At 45.9% G+C, this 22,959-nt stretch overlaps 1 protein-coding gene across 2 annotated transcripts; it reads right to left on the bottom strand.

Moving 5' to 3' along the window:
• Positions 1–544: 544 nt before the first annotated feature.
• On the bottom strand, positions 545–22,071 carry TRIM37 (tripartite motif containing 37). 2 transcript variants are annotated; one of them, XM_041482435.1, is made up of 25 exons: positions 21,889–22,071; positions 20,537–20,638; positions 19,017–19,057; positions 18,319–18,435; positions 17,950–18,037; positions 16,992–17,114; positions 15,822–15,945; positions 15,046–15,113; positions 14,447–14,571; positions 13,710–13,760; positions 13,366–13,447; positions 11,938–12,014; positions 11,383–11,562; positions 10,751–10,865; positions 10,425–10,637; positions 9,922–10,058; positions 9,131–9,228; positions 7,947–8,147; positions 6,030–6,341; positions 5,123–5,251; positions 4,336–4,510; positions 3,552–3,670; positions 2,005–2,157; positions 1,391–1,469; positions 545–1,111 (listed from the first exon to the last, which is right to left on the bottom strand). In XM_041482435.1, the coding sequence occupies exons 1-25, from the start codon at positions 21,907–21,909 to the stop codon at positions 1,108–1,110; spliced, it is 2,934 nt and encodes a 977-aa protein (XP_041338369.1). In that variant the 5' UTR covers positions 21,910–22,071; the 3' UTR covers positions 545–1,107. The 2 variants fall into 2 exon arrangements, with proteins under 2 accessions (XP_041338369.1, XP_041338370.1); XM_041482436.1 differs by having other exon boundaries at positions 2,005–2,154.
• Between the last annotated feature and the right edge of the window lie 888 nt (positions 22,072–22,959).

Here is a 22,959-nt window from a genome sequence, read left to right as displayed (position 1 = left end):
GCTGCTCAGGGCCCATCTCTGTGGCCAGAAGGGATGGGGCTGTTATGGCACAGCCCAAGGATCAATGTCTTCCAAGCCCCTTTCCCAACCAGCTCTGAATAAGCTGCCCATAAAAGGTGAGCAAAGCAGCAGCTCCTCTCTGACCCCTCCAGGAGCTGGAGGCAGCCCCAGGGCAGCCCTGTGCCTCTCCCTGGGAGCCCAGCAGAGCTCCACATTCCAGTGACTGAGCTGTGTGCAGTGACCAGCACAGCCCAAACCCCCAGGGCCCCTCCAGGGTGAGGGCCTGGCCCTGGCCCAGCATCTGCTCCCTCTGCGGAAACAAAACAGCTTTGGGGAAAACTCTGCCTCCTTCTCGATTCCTGTTTGAATCGAGATTTCAGCATTCGGTCTGGCTTCTACAAATAGAATCCCAGAGGGATTTAAGTGCTTTTTACTGAATAATTAAGGAAAAAAGTGACAGGAAAAAGTCCCTCCACGCGCAGCGAGTGGAGCTGACCCTGACAGCCTCCACCACTTTACTTATCCACACACAAAACAACTGAAATTCAGATTTCAACATTCATTTTATTAACAAAGTGCAAACAGTTTTAAACTAGGAGTTGTAGAGCACATTCACACGGACACAGGCAGCCACACGAGGACAACACCAGGCAGGTACTGACAGGGCTCATGCTTTGTCACTAACCAGGCATCAGCTCTCAGAGGAGCTTCACAAGGACTTCAGCAGCTCAAAATGCAACAACAAAGAGTTTGGCAATGGGTGTGGTTGGTCCACATCACCAACTGGGGAAAACAATTGGAGTGGTGGCTGTTTTCCCCCAGCATTCCAAAGGCCACACACACTGCTCATTCCAGTGGCACAGCAGGACACTCATCCCAGCCCGGGGCTCAGCACCTTCCCCACGACTCCTCAGAGCAGCTGAGGCTGGAGGAGCAGCAGTGCCAGCCCTCAGTGCCAGCCCTGCACTTAAAGGCTCGCCCCGGGGCAGGGGAAGACAACGGCAGAAGAACCCGAGTGGAGAGGGCACAGCCCCGGGCTCGGCTCCAGGGAACCACACTCCTCTCCCAGGGATGCAGCCGTGGGTCTTCAGGCCCCCAGCCCACGCTCTACCTGCTCCAAAGAAAGGCAGTTTGCACTGAAAGCTCTCCTGCTGGAGCAGTTTGAAGGCTTCAAACAAACAAAATCTAAGAGTTAAGATTTTATGCCAGCTGCTTCAACCCAGTCAGTTTTGGGAGCATTCAGAGCTCAGCCCTCCCTCCCTCCTTCCCAGACTGCCTCAGAGCCAGAGGGAGCTCAGGATCCTGGCACAGGCTGAGCAGTGGCTCCGTGGCTGCAGCTCCTGGAGCAGCACAGGGAAGGTGCAGCCCCAAGGAGAACCTTCCCACTCACCTGGTGCTGTCATCTGCAGGGACAAAGCTGAGATCCTCAGAACTGGCCTGATCCCCATCTGGTAACACCGAGGAGTGCCCTGAGGGTGAACACAGCGCCAGCAAAGCCCAGTCAGCTCCCAGGGAGCACTGCAGCAGCCAGGGAATGCTCCCTCCCCTCCCTTCACTCAGGCCAAAACTTCACCCCCCGGCCTCACAGCTTTGCTCCATTGGATGGAAGTGAAAGCTCAACCAGAGGAGTTTCTGAAGCTCCAGTGAACTGCTGGAAACACATTCCTGCCAATTAAGATGCAAATCCATGTCTAAGGCAGTGGTTACCTCCCTGGAATTAGCCTACTTACAGTGCCAATCCTGGCTCACAGGGAGTTCCAGTTGGGAACTGGAGCTCTGGGTTTCCCAGCCCTCCCCAGGAGACTCACCTAAACTGACTTCTCAAGGCTAGCAAGAGTTTCCCTCTCCTGTTTTGAGCTGTTTTAATTGGGATCCCAAGAGGAGAGTTCCAAATCTTACTGGCACTCGGAGCTTTAACACCTCCCCAGCTCCCCCAGGGATCTGCTTCCAAGGAGCTCTGGGAAGACTGGGAATGTTTGGGAAGAGGGGCTCCAGCAGCTCTACCTTCACTGGAGGGCTGCACAGAGAAGGCCTGGTTGAACACCTCCGAGGGAGAGGTGGCATCTTCCTGCTCCTCGTTTTCCGTGTCACACTCGATGTCACTGTCACTGCTCATGCCTGGCAGGAGGTGAAGGACGTGCTTCTGACACAGCCCAGCTGCAAGAGAGACCAGAGACAGCCAGGGCACAACGATGGCAGCAGGATCTGCACAGCTGGAATGTCTGACTTTGTCCCATGGAAGAGTTCCTGCCAGCTCCTGGGATTTGGTATCAGAGCAGAGGGAAGGAGCACTTCCCAAGCACCCAGGGGTCTGATGGAGCCCTGGGTACCAGCCCTCAACACAGCTGGATTTGTCCTGTGTCACCAGCTGAGCTGCTCAGTCTACTCTGCAGCTGGGACAGAAAATGAAAGTTGCTTTTCTGGGAGCTAAAAGGCAGCACAACCTGTGGGGCAGGTGGGCCTAGAGAGCCTTCAAGCAGCAATAGTGTGTTTGAGTCTCACACAAATTTCCCCTCCAAAGCAGAAGCAGAGCTCTGGTGACTCCAGGTGAGGACTCTGGGGGTGCACTGGGCAGCCACAACTCCCCATGGACAGCACAGGCTCTGCTTCTTAAAGGCTCATGCTCATTGCTAAGAAAAAGCAAAGTGAGGGGCCAATTTTACTGTAGTTTTTCTTCTGAAGTGAAAAAAAATTGTAATATTTGCTTCCTGGGGTTTTTAACAATGAAGTATTTCAGTTCCTAAAGCGTTTTCCTATTGGGCTCCCTGCTCTGAGAGCAGAGCTGCAGGAGCACATCACGATCATGCTGCAGTGACTAAGAGCAGAAATTCAGTTTTGTCACTGAGAGACCTTCTGTAAATGCCAACTCCCACACAATATTGCACACTGCAGCTCGAGATGGATGCTGGCACCTTAATATAGGCTTTGTGCTACAATCCAGTCATTGAAATTCAAATTAGTGCAGGGGTGGAAGGCAGGAGAGTTTTAGCAAGATAAGAAAAACTCTATGTGGACTTTCAGAAGGGGGAAAAAAAAAAAAAGCAGTGTTATTTTTTTCCAGCATGGAAAGGATGCAGGAAGGGAGGGGGGAAACTTTCCTTCAAGTCTCTAAGGAAACTGGATTATGCACCACAACACCCAGCAGGAATGAAGTGCTGGAGAGGCTCTTGTGTGGCTGTGGAGAAAGTTACCACGGGGGGCTGTCCCTGGAGGCAGCAGAATTACCAGCCAAGGTCACTGGCTACTATTGAAATGAGATCTGAAACAGCTTCTCAAGGCCACTCCACTGAACAGCAAAGCCAAGACCTGGAGCTGTCTCGAGGTACAAAAAGCAGCTGCTTGTCCAGAGAGCCACGGCCATCCCTGGACAGCAGCCACACAGAGATCTTCTGTGCTCACTCAGATTTATTCTGCAGCTCACAGCGAAGCTCAGCAGCCATGGAAGCAGCTTTTGGGGGGGGTTTTCTCTCCTCCTTGCCCGCTCCAGAGGCGGAGCAGCAGCGCCCGGAGCGCGGCCACGCTGCACCTGCCCCCCTCAAAACCCAAATTACCTTCCTCTGCTGCTGCAGAGGCTCCTTCAGAGCCCATCCCCTGCAGCTCCCCGGGCTCAGAGCTGCTCTCCAGGCCACCAGGCTGGGCTCCTTCCGTCCGACATCCCTTGGAGTTTGAGCTTGGGAAAGAATTTAGGAGAAATGCAAAACCCCACGTTAGAAATTCAGCCTCAGTTGTGGGAACAAAGCCTTTAGAGCCACATTGGGTTTTACCCCTTAAGTCATCTGCACACTCACTTAAACTTCCAGCTTTTTTAAACATTTTAATATTTCTAAATCAATCAAAAAAAACCTTGAAAAGTTTGAATATTTTCCAAAAAAAAGTGACTCTACTTATTTAGAAAAAAATAACCTAAAAACTCCATTGCCCTTTGCTTAGGTGGCCAACAGAGAATTATCATGAAACAGCTGAAAAATTGAGTTAGAGTGAAAAACATCATCTTAAATGAAGAAATCAGAAATGATTAAATTTCAGTTAGAGGGTATTTTGCATGGAAAAGTGGGAAAGCAAACCTGGGCTGCCTTTAAATTCCAAGAGTCAGACTCCAGCCAGAGCTGATCAAAATAAGAGAAAAATGAAAAAAAAAAAAAGAAAAAAAGACAACTTGTAACCTAGTTATAAACCCAAAAATTGCTGTCCAGAGGGAACAGCAGCAACCAAGTAAACTTCAAAGTAATTTCTCTTTCATGCCACAAGCACCTGGTTTTAGGAGATTGTGGCGTTTTTGCAGATCAAGGGAAGGTGGGGGAGGAGATAAGAGAAAAAAAATGAAGAAACCCTTACCCCAGAGCTGCAACTTTTCTGTTCTTCTCTACAGCAGCCAGACCATTCAAGGCAGCAGCTCCCAGCTCAGAGTCTGACCCCTCACAGGGCGTCTCCTCCTGCTTGGGCAGCGCCTCGGGGCCGGCCAGGGCGCGAGCGTGGGGCCGAGCACTCAGCTTGGAGCTCCCCAGGCCTCCTGGGCAGGGAGAGCACAAATGAGACCCTTGTGACCCTCCCCTCCTCCTCTGAATGCTGCAGAGGAGCAAAACACCAGTTTCTGTGTCAGGGGTTTCCTTGTGCTTGCGCTGAAGGAAGGGCATCGTGCAGCTCAGGAGCAGCACCGCCATAAAATCCTTACTGGAGTTTCCCTGAGTTCCCTCTAAGCCAAATCACAATTTAAACCTGGCTCAGTGCTGTTCCATCCTGGATTTTCACTGCCAAGTTCACTCCTCAGGTATTTGCTGAGAGATCAGAACACAACACACATATTTATGCTCTGCTCAGTGAATGTGAGATGCTGCCCCCAGCTCAGCTACCAGAGGTACAGCAACACCCACTGGGTGGGAAAAATCCTTTTTTTTTTTTACCATGAAAATTTAAGGGAAACTCCAGTTGCCAAATGAAAGACTCATTGAGAAGCTTTTGTATAAGAGATGGCAGTTCCACCCCCCCAAGTGGTTCTACCCTCAGCAGGGTGGCTGTCCCCCTGTCCCCCTGGGCAGGGTGGCTGTCCCCCTGTCCCCCTGGGCAGGGTGGCTGTCCCCCTGTCCCCCTGGGCAGGGTGGCTGTCCCCCTGTCCCCCAGGTACCCTCGGCAGGGTGGCTGTCCCCCTTCAGGCGCAGGTTCCCGTCCCCACTGTCCATGGCTCTCCTCAGGGACAGGCTCCCAGCAGCTCCCGAGCGAAGGGGTTTGGCTGAGGAACTTTTCTTGCTGGCAGCTGCAAAAAAGTGTAAAAATGTGTTCAGACCAGTGTTCAGTCAAAGCACTGCCGTACCCTGGCCTGATGCTTGTTGTAAGTGAAGCTCCACATTATTCTCATTGTTTATTAACTCTCAGTCCTGCACAAAATCCTTCCACACCTTCCTGTCAGAGGCCTGGGCTGCACAAGTCATGCTCACTTCCTTACACTGGAACATCCTGCAGAAAGCTCCACCCACGTTCCTTCAGCCAGCATGAGAATATAAATGAGAGACAAACCCAAATCCTGGCTGCCTTGCATTTTAGATTTCAGCAAGTCTGAACTGTTGTAATTTGCTCTCTCGAGTTCCCAGATGGGCCAGGTGCAGAACAGCCAAGGAAGTGACCAGCTCAGACCAGTCTGACACTGGGTTAAACCTCAGAACATTGTCACTGCAGCAGCTCTGGCAGTCTGACACTGGGTTAAACCTCAGAACACTGTCACTGCATCAGCTCTGGCAGTCTGACACAGGGTTAAACCTCAGAACATTGTCACTGCAGCAGCTCTGGCAGTCTGACACAGGGTTAAATCTCAGAACCCTGTCACTGCATCAGCTCTGGCAGTCTGACACAGGGTTAAATCTCAGAACATTGTCACTGCAGCAGCTTTGGAGGTGCCTGTGGGGCCAAGTCTGGTGTTTGAAAGGGCAGGGCAGGTTTACATTTCTGATCTTTCAGCTGAACCTGAGTATGAGGAACAGCCAGGGGACATGAACCACCTGTAAGGGTGATTAAATCCCCCTTCCCCATGCACTTACAATTCCTTATGTAACAACTGGTGACTGAAGACTTGGTCAGCAGCTCCATCCCAATTTCCTGCAGCTTGCTGCAGCTGTCAGTGCCACAGGCAGCCAGGGCCCCCTGCTCGATGGAGAAGAAGCTGGGCTGCCCCTCCCCTGAGGCAGCATTGCTGCTCCTCACTTCAGACAGCTGGTTCTTCACATCAGACATCTTGCTCCGAACTTCTGCCATCTGGGTTTTGAGTCTTTTCAGCATCTTCAGGTCTGGGGGCACCCTCCACATGGCCTGGTGCCTGCGCTGCTCCCGATCCTTCAGGGAATAGGAGGAGGCTTTGCCAAAGGAACAGGCAGAGAACACAGCAGGTGAGGAAAACCATTCTCAGATAAACACCTAAGAAGTGTACCTCTTGTCCTGCTGTAAGAGTGAGGGACACACATTCTGTGCTGGCACTGCACCACGCTGAGGCTGCAGGCACTGCCAAGCACAGCAGGGTTTTGTTCCCAACCATGGAGGAAGGTCCCCAGTCCTGCTCACTGGGAGAAGCCAGCTCCCAGTGCTGCTGCAGGAATTCTGGTGACACCTGAGCCACCACCTTGCCAGCCAGGCTGCCAGTTCGTGTCAAATTAGTTTTATAAAAACCTGTTGGATTTGTGTAGAAGATTCTCAGACCACCAATATCTCATAACACAGAGAACTCAAAGAAATCTGCAGCTAGGGAAGGAATTCCCTTAGTACCTCACAGCAGAAGAGCAGGTTGAGCAGCCAGTACCTGAATAAGCCTCTGTGCTGCTCAGCTGGAATTAGATCAGCCTGGATCTATCTGAAGTGTTATAATTTCTGTGTTTCTCTGCAAATTCAGCTGTTCCAAACTGTAAAGTCAAGTGGCTCTTAGAAACCTTCATCTCAGGAGGTGAGGTCTGGCAAACTCCAAATGGAACAGCAGCTTTGTCTTTACTGACCAAGTTCAATTTGAGTGGGAACACTCAAATCCCAAGGGAAGCTCCACAGAACAGGTGATTTTGGCTGTGTGCTCAGTAGCTAAAGATTCACACAGCCCAGCACAACAGGAGAGCTTCACCCTGCCTGAGAGGCACAGCAAAAAGTGCAGTGCCCTCTCCTGAGCTCCTTTTGTCCAGGGCTTTTTCCAAAAGCAAAACAGAACTGGGACTCTCAGTTCATGTGCTGTTCCTTTTTTTTTTTCTACTTCCTCTAGAAGTGACTTCCATTTTTGGAAATGTGGATTACATTCACTGAAAATTCATGGCTGTTTATGTAACTCCATTTAAAAAGCTAATGACAAAGGAACAAAGAGTTTGAGCCAGCTTTTAAATTCAGTGCCACCAATGGCATTGTGGCAGCAAGCATCACTTGTAGCAAAGGGACATTTATTTCTCTTTCTGTTCTAGAAAGTCACCAAATGGTTCAAGTAAGTGTCAATCATGACAAAATTCAATCAAACCTCAGTAATAAATTGGATTCCTCACTACCAGAGGAACAAGCAACCTCCAGGAAGAGCCAGAGGTGCCAGGGCTGCCAGCTCTGCTGCTGCACATGGAGTTAATTGGTATTTTCGGGTCAAGGGTCCCAACTGAACCACAAATACTCCTCAATTATTTAAATACCATCACTATTTTTGGCTCCTGATATTTCATTTTAATCCATTTTTCTTTTTTGTTTTTTTTTCCTTTTCCAACTATTACAACCACTCACATTTTTCTAGCTCTAATGGCCTCTAAATTCCAGGATTTATCTTTTTGGTTTGCACCATGCTCCAAGCACTCCCAGCCACTCCAGCTGTGTGCAGGGAGAGCTGGAGCTGCTGCCTCAGCACAGAATTGTGTGTTGTGCTGCCTCCAGTGCCAACCCCTTCCAGAAAAGAGTCTTTTCAGTCACCCCCAGGTGGAATGAAACCATCAGACACGTGGTGTAGTTACCTCTGTTCTGCAGAAGAGAGGCAGGAGGACGTGGCTGAAGGCCCCAGAGGTTTTCCATGCCATTTCTGTCTTTCAGGTCCAACAGGTGGATTAGAATGAGGGGATCTATGTCCAGCAAGCTGCTGCTGGCTGTGGAGCCCAGGGCGCTGGCTCCCCGCCGGGAGGGTCTCCCACTGGCACTGCTGTAGCTGTGGCTGGAACCTGAGCAGGAGAGACACAAAGGTGGGAGGTGTGGGACACAGGGGGGCTTTATTCCCTGGGAAAAACAAAAAGAGTCACACAAGCAGATTAGGAATGAATTGACCCCGTGAAATTAAGGAGACGTGGGTATTTTGTGGATTTCTGGATGCTGAAAGTAATCAGATGTGCTGCTGATTAATTAAAGGGGAAGATAAAAACAGCTGGAAAGGGAGAAATGTTCACTTCATACCTTTTATAAAAATCTCTTAATGAACAGATTTGTTAACAAATCAATAGAAAGATCAGAGTTACTCTAAAGGAGTAAGGAGATGAACGTGCCCCTTCCTGAACTCCAAGACAAGGAATTCTGTCATTCAAGCACCAACAGACTTTTACAGCAGCACAAATACCACTTCTGGTACCCTTGTCTTAAATAAATATACTCAGATTCCACAATATCTCTCTATATTCCATATAGATGTAAGATTTCTTTCAGAATCTTGTGGCTAATTTGGGTTGTGATCATCTCCAGGCTGCAAAAAACCCCAGAACACCTTATCATGCTGCATTTAAAATGTATTTCTGCTTGGCTTGTGAGAATTCTTTGCTCAATTCCCTCCACATTCTTTGGGTTTTGCAGTGCATTAAACCCCAAGTGAATGTGTCACCCACTCAGAGGTCACCCTGACATCAGTAAAAACTCCTTGTCAGTCTCCTATTGATTGGAACACAAGGAAATTCAAAGCTGCCCTCCAAACTTTGACATCATTTTTAAACCAGCACATTCAGATGATTCCCTCCCCCCCACACTTTTTTTTTTTTTTTATTGAACCAACGAAGTGTTTCCGCTACACTGCAATAATCAGTACAAACCACATGATGCAGCAGTTCCCAAAATAGAACTGCCTGCAGAACACACAGCTTGGCTTTGCTTCCAAGAGGAGCAGGGGAAGGAACCCAGCAGGGTTTCACTTTTATGGGAATTATGGAGTCATTTTTCATACCTGATGCTCCAGGAGTAGCAGCAGCTGCTGCATCCTCCATGAGATCTCCATCTTCCAGCTCCATAGTACTGCTGTATTCCACATCATTCTCTCCAGACCTTCAGGGGTGATCAGGGTGGGAAAAGGAGAATACAACTGTTAGCTTTCCTCAGCTCTTGTTAAATGTTGTGGCACAAACCTCAAAAAACAACATAAAGTGCTGTAAATTGTATTTCCTGCATTCCAAGCTAGCCAAACTGAACGAAGGAAGTGTAGTAATTAAATGACTGTCTCGTTAGCCAAGAGCCAAAAGTGCTGTATGTACCTAGTCTGCAAAATGTGATGCTGCAAACTCCAATGTTTGTAAGTGCAGCAGCAGATTGTCATGTTTTAATTAAGATTCCAGGATTTGACATCAGTTCTGCTCAGTCTTGAATTTCCTAATTTAAGTACCTGTCCTCATCATCACTCTCCCACTACTGCAACACTCCCCAGTAGCAGACCTCTACTCTGTTACAGTGCTGAGACACATTCCTCAGTAGTGTTTTGGGAAAGAACCTTCACAGATTATCACTTGTCAAAGACAGAATGCAGCACTAATGTAAATAAAGAGATCAGAAAGACACTAATTAGCTGACCAAAAATTCAATGTTTAGCACTAACTCCATGAGTTTGTGCTGCTCCCAGTATAGGAGCCACCTCCCAAATCACACTGGAATCCCACACACTCCAGCAAATTACTCAGTTTCCACTGGAATTAGGATGATTACCCTGGGTACAGGATGATCTGAAAGACATTTTTAGTTACTTACATAGTTTCTTCATCAATATCATTTTCTTCAGTGTTACTGGTTGCTGTTGAACTTGCTGAAGAGCTGCTGCCATCAAGGTGGTTCACCTCATCTTCTCCAGCAAGATCTATATCCAGGTCACCATCTGAGAGCTCGTGCTGCAGGAAAAGCAGGAGGCCTTTGATCTAGAAACATTCAGCAGCACCTTGATGCATCCCCAAAGCTATGAACAGACACTCTCTGTCCCCAGTGTCACTAACACACAGCAGTGAGGAGGCTCTCAAAGCACATTAAAGAACAAACACAAATCAGATTTTTCAGCTGTAACTTGGAGACTTTTTGTGGTGGGATCTTTTAGCTCAGTTCTGGAACATCTCTCTGGAGTCACCTCTCACTCACAGCTCTCAAGTGTGTCATCTCCTATTTCCACAGCAAGGGTAATAAACCTCATTTACAATTCACAAGTTCCCTGTTTCTATTGCTGCCTTATCAAAGAAAGCTACACATAAACAGAGAATTCCTACATTAAAATCTTCCTGCTGAGTCTTCTCTTCCTCCTCTTCCTTGTTCTCCCGTGCCAATCCTGGAGCAGTGAAATTCTCAAGCAGTGCTTCAATGCTTTGCCCAGGTTTCTTTGCTCTGGTCTCTGAGCCCTCATCATTCTGGGGACTGAGGTGAGTGTCTGGAGGGGAAACCCCTCGGGATTTCTGAGTCCGGGACAGTTCAATCGCGAGCCTCTGGAAGATCACAAAAATAACAACAATGGAGCAGCAGCAGCAAATCAAGCACCTTTGTTGACTGGCAGAGACATTCTAAGAGGTGATTTTACATTCACAAACACCCCACTTACTTCTTTCAGGTTGTTTATTTGTTGGATGTAACTTGTCTGAGCTGCTTCCAGCTGAGCAATGTACCAGTGCTGATCCCGGCACTTCTGGAAGAAGGTTGGTGAGCGCACTTGGAACCTTCAAAGGAACATTTGAAAAGGGGTTTTTGAGGGAGTTTGTTTGGTTTGGGGTTTGTTTTTAAATGTCCCTCCTTCCATCCAAAAAGCCCTGCAGAAAAACCTTAAAACCTAAAATCTAGTGGTGAATAAACTTAACAGACAACAGGTCCTGGTGGACTGAACACCCTGACTGGCCACAGCGAGTTCTGCAGCAGGGACTCACAAACTTTTATTTCCAAAGTTCTCCAGTGCTCACTAAAACTGTTTCTAAAGAGGGAGAGAAAGCACCTTTTTCCTTTAATTCTCGTAGCTACAGATCTTTAACCCTTATTAATGCCAGAGCAGCCCCTCCTCAAAGGAAGATACACTTAAGATACTCCACAACTCCCTTGGCACGTCTCCTCCTTTAAACCCACCGAGAGTGAAATCCACTTGGAACAAAACATAGCACCAATATTTTCAATTCCAACTGGTAAATGACTGCCTATTTCAGCAGCAGGTTTGTGGTGACCCCTGGGGAGGAGAGCAAAGCCCACCTGAGGATCACGGTGTCGTTCTGCCGGTTCAGGTAGCCCTCGTTGGCCAGCAGGTCCAGGCGGAAGAATCGGTTGTACCCCCAACATTCCCCAACTTCAAAGTCAGAGGCAAATTCCCGGATGATGTTTTTGGTGGGATCATTGGTGGACTGGTGAACCATTTCTACACGGTATTCATACCTGCCAGGGGAAAGGAATAGGGATTTGGACCAAAAGATGTCTGAATTGCTGAGTGTTTAAGAGCTATACTTCCTTGCCCAGCTGAATGAGTGAGTCAGGCCTAAAATTTTACTGAACACTTAAATAAACAGTGAAAAATAAAAGAGCAGGAATAGGGAGCAGAGAACTCCAGGGCTGAACTACTACACAGACACTCTTATCAGTTGTTTTACCAACTTCTTTTTTATCTCAAGAAAGCCACTGAGTAACAACTTTAAAATATTATCTCTGTGCCTGAGTCAAAGCTCAACAGAAGTCTCACCATTCTTTTCCAAAAGGCTTTGCATTCTCTGACAGAAAAACCCCAACATCTGCTCTTACTGCAGCTTTGCTTACTTGGATGTCTCTGGCAATCCAGCAGACAGCTCCAGGAACACTGACAGGTAGTAGCCCCGAACCACTCCATTACCATCCTTGAAATAAAATCGAGACATTGATTAAAAATAGAAAGAAAAAACTAGAAAAAAATTTCAAACCAAAACAATTTGATACAGAAGAATCAGAGAAGTTTAGAAAACAGCTTCAGTCAGCACTGGATTTGCAGCAAGAATCTACTTTGGATGTCACAGTTGTGAATTTTAGTCTTCAGTGACCTCCTATTGTAACATGAATCAACAAGAAGCACATTCAGAGTGTAGTACTGGTATCTCAGATATAAATCTCAAGACAAAGCTTTAATTACTCTATTAACACTTTAGGTATTTGATTAAGTGGAAGTCTGAATAGACAAACAATGTATCAGAAAAACATTATTTTAGGTTAAACATTAGTTCTGTATATTTTACATACAGTCACATTTCAAAGCTACTTAATCTTTGAGAAAAGAGCAATTTGTTCAGAAAAAAAATCCCATGCAACATGAAAAGTTAGGGCAGTTAACTGAGAAACAATATTAGAGTCATCAAAATCAAGAAAAAAATACAGCAAAACCTCCATCACACTCACCTGAATCAAGGATGAAGAATGGCTCAACTTGAATCCTCCAGCTTGAAGAAACATTTCAACTTACCATTGAAAAAATAAATTTTAATGCTTTCTGACAGCACAGCTCAGGTAGCTAATCCTGAATTTATAATACTCTGGAAATTTCCACACAGTTCCACCTCTGCAATGCAATAATTCAGTTCTGGGCATCCATGGATTTAACTTATGGAGCAAATTTTTCAGGGATGCCACAAAAATCACTAAGACAGAGCTGCTGCTCCACACCAAACTCCTCCTTCTCCACACAGCTGCAGGAGCAGCACTGAGCAGAGCAGGGAATGTGGGAAGATCCCAGCTTGGGGGTCAACATTCCAACAGGGACAAAGCTTCAGAAACTGGAATATTCAGCCCACTGAAGGGACATAGCAAAATACAAGTTTTAATGTCCAGGTTGAGAGCTGGGTGCAGAGTCAAGGACAAATGCTTGGTCCCCCTCCCACCTTCCCCAGGAAGTATCACTAAACAGGCTAAGTTACTCTATACCTCAGTTCTGTAAGGAACATCTGCAAAAATCCCTGAGACATGAAAATATCTATCAAAATTCCTCTGCAATATTAGTAGGACCCATCTTTAATTGCTTCTAAATTAACCAAACTACACTGAGCATGTTCTCACTGGAGATCTGGAGGCAGAGATGGAATTCTCCAAAGGTTGGTGATCAATTCATTACAATGTTCTTTTCCTACAGCTTTTCATACATGAGACAAACATGATTCCTTACTGGAAAGCCTGGGAATGAGTTGGGATGTGATAACAGCTCCAGCTGAAGACAAAACTCACCGGGTAAACTTTTAATCTCCAGCACAGTCCTGACACCTGCAGGGGAGGGCTGTACACAGGATCCGCTCGCTGCCGCAGGGTGCTGGGAGAGAGGAGGAAAAACATTTGGCACTGGGACAAAGCAAAACCCTCATGGAGCCAGGAGCTGCACAGGGAATTGTCTTTATCATGGAAAATAATTGTTCATCTGGTAAACAAGATGTTTTTAATGGAATTCCCATAGTTTAGTCTACATCTCACTGTTTTCTGTAGAGGTTGTTGTGTGTTTTAAATAAAACTTCTCATGTACAGAAGGAACAGAAGGATGTTGCCAATGTTCACAGTAATTAAAGATACATTCTTACCTGAAGTTTTCCAAGACAAATGTAGTTGAGTCATAGGCTGGAACCAATTCACTGTGGGGGGAAAGAATAAATATATTACACTTGAATAACATGGCTCTAAAAATCCCAACTTTTGCAATCTGTAGAAGAACTTTAGATGATTTAGGTCACCAGAGGCACTGAAATTCATCAGCACTACACTGGGTTATTGCAGGATAATTCCATTTATCCACCTCCTTAGGAGGAGATACCTTGGTGCCATTGGAAAATAAACATTCAGATTTAAACCAAGACACAGCCAAACCGATTTTTGCTGAGGAATTCTTGAGACTTCTCTGACTTTCCACTTTTTGGAGACATTTTTTCAGCACAGGCTCCCTCAGAACCCAGCACCAGCAGGATTCTCCTGATGAAGAATTGTGCTATGAAGTGATTTTGGCTGTATATTCTGAATTAAGGTGACCTGCAGAGGCATCTCATGAGAGCCTGGCAATTATATACTGAATGACCCAATAATAAGAGAAAAAAGGACAAATCAGTAAACTAAGTGTAAAAGAGAAAAAAAAAATGGTGAGCTGGAACCCACTGTCCTGACTCCCCAGCAGGGACTACAGACACAAAATAAGCTCTGCTGGGACACAAAAGCCTACTTGCAGCACAGGTTACTACAAGGAGTAAGTTAAGAGGAAACTCTCCTCTCAGGTACTTTAAATGTGCTGTTAAACACTGAACAAACAGAACAGAAGTGCAACACTCACCTTGTGAAGTCTGGGGGGACAGGAGTGGTGACAAAAGAGGCCATGGGCTTCCGATGGACCTGCTGGAACATCATCAGGATCTCTGAACTTTTGGATATCAGCTCACTCTTGCTGCAGGACCGTAACTAGGAGGGGAAAAAAGGAGGAATAAAATCCTTAGCTCAGTAAAAATCAAAGGTTTTATCCACTTTTGGTTTTAAACAACTGAATTACATGTTTGTCACAGCTTCAGAAAGTTTACCCACAACACAATGACAAAACGGAGCTTGGAGGTTTTGGGTTATTTTGTTTTCTGGAATTCTACAATGGAAGTTACAACAGCCACTATGCATTTCCCTAATTAAACTAATTTACATAGAACTGGGTAATTTTGTATGATATTGCCATTAATCCCTGTAGTAATTTTTCAAGCAACACAACACCTTTGAGCATCTCTAGAGACACACTTATTTTTAAGAAACTGTGCAACCTAAGGCCACATCAATGAAAAGATATCCTCCAGAAATATCCATCAATTAATATTTTTAAAATAAAAAACTAAGAAAGATCCCTCCTCAGTTGGCCTATCTACACAACATTTAATCTCTTTTCATAATTACCTGATGTTCTACTTCTTGAAGCAGGGTTTCCAGAAGTTCAGTTTCTTGAGTAAGTGATGTCTTTTGACCTGTTTAAAGAAATTATGTTAAAAACCCCTAAAACACATACTCAAGTTCTTAAGAAAATGTATTTTTCTTCTTTTTTGTTTCCACTTGGAAGCTGCCCCAGAACATACTGAAGTAAAGGATTTCTACATGTAGCAAGGTTGATTGAGAAAGCATTTGAAAAGCAAGTCTACATTTTTAATTAGAGCTGCACTGAAGAATTCATTCGAGTTTAAGTCAGTAACAAAACACTCTGAGTCCCAGAAATGGCAGGTTTGTTGTTCTGGGGTGCTTTTATGGACAGAAAGAAAAGCAGGTTTGACTCTTATCCAGACAAGCCCTTCTTATAGTAAAATTACATTAAAAGGAGTATCTATTTTGAAGATGTATTTTCAAATTAGAAAGATGCACTTCTTGACCAACATTACGGATGAAGTAAAAGCACTTTAGTTGAAAGGTGCTAAATAACTTCCAGCTAGCTGGGAATGTTTTCCAAGTCATTATATAGGAGTTTTTAACAGAATATAATCAGGTTATGTTGAATTTAGACTTACCACAGTAACTACATCATTAACCAAAAACTTTGCTGCAGGGGGAAGTTTTCTTCCAGCAGGGAACTTACTCAACACCACAGCGCGGAAGGAGTCACCCTCCCAGGGAAACAAAGTTTCTCAGCGGATTTACACGTTGTTAATACATTTCTTCATCTCCTCACAGAGGCCAACACCCACCCATGAGAGTGATGAGCTTGTTCTTGAGCTGGGTGTCCAGGCGGGCGATCATCATCTCCACGGCGTTGCGGATCTCGCGCACGCGCTCGTCCTTGGCGCTGCGCACGGCCTCCACGTTCCGCTCCTGCACGGGCACAAAAACCTTCACACGGCTGCACCTCGCCTCAGTCACGCCTTGGCTCCACTCTCTCAGACCCCAGAAAAGCTTAAGTGTCCCTAAATCCCCTAAGAGGGAAAACAGGAGTGATGTTTTTGTTGAGTGATTTCACCGGATCCCTCAGAGCGCCCCAAGGGTAGCTGGGAAGCTGAGCAACATTGTCTGATCACACAGGGATTTGTCACGTGGGGATTTTTTAGGATCAGACCTGTAAATGCAGCTGCCAGTTTCTCTTCAGCAACTTAACCAGTACAGAAAAGTGTTTTATTCTTTGTGGTAGCAAGAATAAGGTGATAAAACCAGAAAAGTTTTGTGGTAACAATAATGGATAAGATCAGCACCTTTCTCCCTACCAGGGTAATGCCACAGACTCTCAGCATTTTATCACCACACTTGTGTTTATAAAGTCACATCTGAGCTGGAGGAGAGCAAAACTATCCAAATAAGCACCTGAAAAATGGGCAAAAATCATACAGAAACTCGCTCCAAAAATTCCTGGTTTTATGTGCACGAAGACTACACATCATAAATGTAACAGAAAATAAAAGTAATTCTTCCTGGGATACAAGAAACTGCACCAAATTGCTGGGATTTCCACTGAAACTGCCCAAGCTGAACGTGTAAATATTTGAATTTTTGAAACACTTATCCCACAGGGAAGAAAAAGGAGATGCACAAACATCTCCAACTGGTCTCATCCTGCACACTCAAATACATTTACAGTTTATTATCCTAGAAAAAGGAAAATAAGCTGATAGAATGAAGTATTTTTGTACTCATTTAGCATGACAGAACACACTTTAAGTGTTGAAAGAAGTGTCCAACTGCAGCTTTTAAACAGTACACCCCAAAAGAAAAATTCTGTTACCTAACTCTAAACCAGAATTGAGACTATTCTGATCTTTCCACACTGTACAAAAAGAGTCAAATGAAAAAACAACAAGTTCTCTCTATGGGATAATCTCACCACCTTCTAACAGTTATTCTTTGCCACTACAGGAGAACTTTCTTACCACTTCCTGCACCAAGCTGATCAATTCCATGAGTCTTCTCCTCAGCTTTGCCACTTCTTCATTTACTTTGGTGACGTGCTGCTCGTAGATTTCTGCCAGTGGTTTAAAAGTATGTCCTCCATGCTGTTCAAAGAGAAAAAAAAGGAGGAGGAGGAGGTGGTGGTGAATAATTCACCATCTCTTTTCCACTTTATTCCACTCCTATTAAATTCCTGAAAGAGAAGGGAAGAAAGCCTACGAGTGCATCACTCATTCTGGAACAGTTCCAAAGCAGATTGTATGTAGGAAGTCAGTCTTTCACTTCCCTTTGTAAGAAGTCAGGAATTTGGCTCTCATTCCATCAAAGCTTCCTGTCAGGAGTTATTTGGAGTCTCAAGAGCCCTCCAAAAATAAACTGCTTCATTCATTGTGCAATCCTTTACCAAATCAAATATTGATAGGTTTATTTTTATCATTATTATTATTATTAATACACCCTTCCCAAACAAAGGCAGCACACTGTTAACCACTTACATTCCAAACAGCAACAGCTGTTTCTCCTTGAATACCCAACTGGACAAATAAACACTGATGAATTTAATAGCTTTGGAGATCAGAGGCCAGACCAATTAATCAACAAGTGTTATCTGTGTTTTCTGAGCAAGGCTTCTTCCTTTGCTCACAAAACTCTCCTCACCACACAGAATTTGTCCAAAACATCATGAAGTTTATAACAAGGAAGGTAATTCTGACCTGCTTTTGGCAAAAATTCAATTTCCTTCTCTAAGTATGAACTGAAAGTATCGTGTTTCACAAGCAGTGTTACTAAATAATAAATACACCTAAAACTGCAGTATTTGCATGGCAATCCAACAGCCACAACAGCAGTTTCACAGCATTTCTAGTTCTTCAAAACCACTGTCAGACACAAAGTTTGAAGTCCCTCATAGCATGTGCATTCCAGCAAGTCTCCCCTTACCATTCCTCCCCAAAGTGCACACTGATGGCAGATACACTTCTTGCAGGTCCAGCAGAAAACACTGAGCTTCTCATGATGGTTTTCACACCTGAAACCAACAAATACACATATCACCTACAGAAAACAGCTATGAATTTTCTACAAACTCAGCCTAGCATTTGCACTTGTTTGGCTACACAACCCTGCAAGTAAAGCATTAAACATCTTTTGCAGGAAGAACAGCTGCAGTCAATAAAAACCTTTTGTAAGATAAACGTTGCTTTTAGTATTCTCTCCAGAAGCACTTCACAAATACAGAGAGTACATTACTAAAATTAGCTCCTATAATCCAAACCACAAAACACTCGATGCAAAGAACACTCCATTTACTTGTCCTTTTCATTCTCCTCATGCTTTGTGAGGCTGCAGAGCTGAAGTGTGTCCAGCTGCTGTGTGACCTCCTCTGCCCAGCGACAGTTGACAAGCTCTCGGAGCTGCAGGGGGGCTCTGCAGGAAGGATGGCACAGTTAGAGCAGGAATTTGGCTCCAGGAGCTAAAGAAGAAGCACTGAAGTGAGTTCAGTTCAATTCTACACTACCAGAAGAGTTACAGGTAAAAAAGAGCAGAAACTGGACTAGTTATTTCAAGAGGAAAAAAAAAAAATTAAGTAATTTGATCATCTGGGGAGAGGTGGGAACTGCAGCCTGCAATGATACACAGAATGGCTGCACAGGCACACCACATGAATTACAGGCATTAAAAATTGACACTTTCACCCTGAAAATTGAAGCTCCTGGGCTCTGACTTTTGAAAGAAGACTATAAAGAGGAATTCCCTCCAGTTACTCCTGTTACACCAGCTATGTGCACAGCAGTGCTTTGTGGGAAGAACAAGGATCCTGCTTAGCTTGTCACAAAACCAGAATGCATTCTGGAAGAAGTATTATACCAGGGCCAATTTTTATAGAAACAGCAGGCAGGTCTGAAAAAAAAAAATCAAAGCTTATAAATTTAGTGCAACCTGCACTGAAAAATAGATTGATCAGAACAGGACAATCCACCCAATTCCTGATATTAAAAATACCTTACCTACAATGAGGGCACTGAGCTCTTTGTTCAGTCAGCCAGCGCTGTGATGGAAAAAGGAGAAACCTTTTTAAACAGACTGGAATGAAAGAACTGCAGGCAAATACATTCCACTATTAATTAGGAGTTACTTATTTTTATTACAGCTTTCCTATATGTTTCCCTGTTTAGCTAATTTTCATTTAACTGTTCAACCACTTAGTGACAGAAGAAGCTGCTCTTTGTTTCTTAGTAACAAACAACCACTTGTCTTTAGATGTCAGAGATGCTTCAGTTAAAATTACACAGAGAATTCTGAGGTACCAAATATTGCATTAGAAAACACCCACCTGGCAGATTCCCAGAGTCTCAGACTAAAGAGCACGTTTCAATAAAGGAAAGAAAAAGACACCACAAGCATCTTTTTCAGAGTCTAATTAGTCTTCGAGCTAATTTATTTCTTCCTCTTGAGTTATTTATAGACAAATTAAATACCTGAAGTTCAATGATCAAATCCACAAGGAGCCTGTGAATGCTTCTCTTCCAGAAAGCTCCAGGGACAAACAGCTGAGCAAAGAACTTCACCTGCCCACTACAACTCACAAGTGTAAAAGCTCAGCAGTTGATGGGTTTATATTTGTCAGCTCTCTACTACATTTAAAGAGTCTCATGAATAATCTCTCACCACCCAGCAACAATATGTCACTAAAATCCTTAATATGCAGCACGAATCCTTCACCTACAGCTCTTGTCAGAGCTTCCAGAGCGAAGGATGAATGTCTGTTCCAATTTCTGGAAATACTACTGGAGGTCTGGAAACCTCAGCTGAACCTTTTGCTGCTACAGCAACACAAAACAGCATCTGGATTTAGAACTGGAGTGTGATACACTGGGAACCACAGCCTCAACAGAGGAATGAGGATTCAGGTGCTGCCTCAGCCTCCCCTGAGAAAGATTTAGCCCCACCTGATCACACCACACCAGCCTGACAAGCATTACAAAACACCTCCAGGATACACGAGGTGATGCTGTGACCTTCCCAGATGCAAAGCCAGCATCTGATTTCTGTCCCAACTTTTGTCTTCCGTACAGGCATCACCAATTCTCAGGAGGTGCTAAAGAAGGGATCATTGTGTGCCTCTTCCTTAAAGCAATTATTCCAGATGGTGCCTATAATTAGCACCACTGAAGGCAATGCACAGCCTGCCTACTTCTTCCTCAGGGGTGTTATAAAAGGTTTTGAAAGGGGCGGACGCCGCGATCCGAGCGCGGCCCCGCGCACCCGCCGGGCCGTGACCGCGGCAGAGCGGCCGCCCCGCCCCGCCAGCACCGCGCATGCGCGGGGCCGCCCGCAGGGGGCGTGGCGGCGTGAGGGGCGGCGAGGCGGCTTCTGCTGCCCAGGGTCAGGGTTTGGGTTTGGGTTTTAAAACCACAAAGCCCACAAAAAAGGAATCCTTGGAACTCCAGGAAAAGAATGTTTTCATAAGCTCAGCCAGTTTTCAGTTCAAACCTTTGAAAGAACAGACTAAACCAAGCAAACTCACCCGGATACAGCTGAAACAGCAGAGCTTGGAGCAGTGAGGGCACAGGCGGGCATCCCGCAGCTTCTCCATACAAATAAAACATCGGAACACCTCGGCAATGCTCTGCAAAGGGGGATTAGCACCATTGTTAAACATGCTTCAGACGCACCAGGGCTGCGTTTGTTTCCCAGGCACGGTGCCAGGTTTCTGTCCTGTTCCAAACAGCACATCTCCGGGGGAGATACAACCTGCACACCACAACTCTCCCCCTCAGCTTCTCCTACACTGCACCAGCACCTGTTTTATAACACTATTCTCTTTCTTCAAGGAATATTTTCTGTTTGTCTTATCTCTTTTGGAGCAGGCCTTTCTGTAGCCAAGATATTCCTGCGTGTGTTCACACGGGACTGTGGAGCTGCCAGAAGAAATGGTGTTGTACCTGCAGACAGTGGACTGGAACTAAACTATTTCTAGATCATCTAAGTGCATGTATGTGTAATACACAAGAGGCGTTGAACTGAAATGGGTATTTTTTTGACTTTTATAAGATTTATATTCTTTTAAGGTCTACCATTAGCATTAGCTCCACTATTTCTACACTCTCCCTCATCCTATTTAATCAATTTTGGGTGATAAAAACATTCCCCAAATGAGAAAGTTATTCTGAAAGCAATGTTTGCTTTCTATATTGATAATTTTTAATTGATAAGGAAGTTTTCCATCCTGTATCATACAGGAATAAAAATATTTTTAGTTATAACTCTGGAACTTCATAAGGTCCTTCAGGTGGGCTAATTTTTTTCCCCACAGCACTGAGATTGTGAATCAGCACAAAAGCACGACATCTTCAATTTACGGATACCAATATATCTCCCACACATTAACGCCTCCTTTAACAGCTACAAACCATCGAAAAGCGTTTACAGGAGATACTCGCAGCCGGCGTTTTCCATCCTTTCCCAGCCTGGCTGTGACACAGCCCCCAGCAGGTGTTTGAGCTGCCGGGTCACAGCCACTTCTGCACCTCCACGGTGCCAAGGCGGGCTCGGTGCGCGCCAGGTCTCCATCCATCCCTCCTTCCATCCCTGCCTGGATCCATCCACCTCCGGAACTGGCACCGGCAGCTCATTTCCTACGCCCTCCCCACCTGCAGCCTGCCTGCCCACCCGAGCCAAGCCCCGCAGCGCCGCAGGCTGTTCCCAGCGCTCGGGCCGACACCGTTCGCTACCGCTCGGCCATTTTTCCCCCCCTCACACAGGGTACATGGAGCCGAGGAGGAGCTCCGGTAAGCCCGGGCGGGTGCGGAGGAGAAGCCGCAGCCGCTGCCCCCTCACCGCCCTGAGGGAGCGCGCGCCGCCCGCCCGCCCGCTCACCTCCACGCTCTGCTCGTCCATGGCTGCGGCTCCGCCAGCGGCGGGAGCAGGGACGGCTGTCCCCGGCCTCCCTGTCCGTGCCCGCGGGTGAGGAGCGGAGGCTCCGTTGAGCGGCGTTCCCAGGAGCGGACGCCGCGATCCGAGCGCGGCCCCGCGCACCCGCCGGGCCGTGACCGCGGCAGAGCGGCCGCCCCGCCCCGCCAGCACCGCGCATGCGCGGGGCCGCCCGCAGGGGGCGTGGCGGCGTGAGGGGCGGCGAGGCGGCTTCTGCTGCCCAGGGTCAGGGTTTGGGTTTGGGTTTTAAAACCACAAAGCCCAGGGCTCCAGGCACACCGCAGCTGCAAAAGGCATCCCAAGGAGAACACAAAACTGCCAAAATGTGCTTCCTCCACGGCTTTTTCCTTGGAACCCGCCTAAGCCCAAGGTTGCCTTTACTGCCTAGGGTTAGGCGGGAGGAGCGGCGGCGCCTGAGGGGAACCGGCGGGGAGAGCCCCGCGCTCGGATCTCGCTCTATTTTCCTTTAATTTTCTTTACGTTTCGTTATTTTTCTTTATTATTTTTATTTATTCTTCCTTACCGGCGAGGTTTCAGGAGCGAGGATGAGTTTCCACCCCCGGCTGACAGCTACCTTCAGTTACCATAGCCAGCTCTAAATTCAATATTTAACGCTGCTGTTGGTATTGGCACAGCAAGGACTGAGTCCCCTATTAGAAGATGAATGTGTTTAAAAAGTACTAAATCAGTTTGTGAAACTAATTAATTGCTTGAAACTGATTATTTACTCCTAAAAGGGCACACTTGGCAGCAGACACCATAAAATCAAGTTATCCCTGTTCTTTTGTTTTTAATACCCAGCCTGTTTCTCTTCCCATCAAACCCTAAAGCAGTTCATGGATGGGTTCAGAAATCAGCCTTTCCCTCCCTAAGAGCACTAATTTACATTTCTCTCTTTTGACAGACATAATTTTTCACCAAAAAAAAAGCCACAGGTACTTAATAAAAATTAATTCATCTTACCCTCTCAAATCCTGCTGAAATATAACAATATAAATATAAATATTTAAAAGTATA

The sequence above is a fragment of the Pyrgilauda ruficollis genome, unplaced genomic scaffold (genome assembly GCF_017590135.1).
Source record: "Pyrgilauda ruficollis isolate IOZ18807 unplaced genomic scaffold, ASM1759013v1 scaffold59, whole genome shotgun sequence".
Classification (NCBI taxonomy): Eukaryota; Metazoa; Chordata; class Aves; order Passeriformes; family Passeridae; genus Pyrgilauda; species Pyrgilauda ruficollis.
The sequence above is the reverse complement of the archived record's forward strand: the minus strand, read 5'-3'. Positions and strand labels throughout refer to the sequence as shown.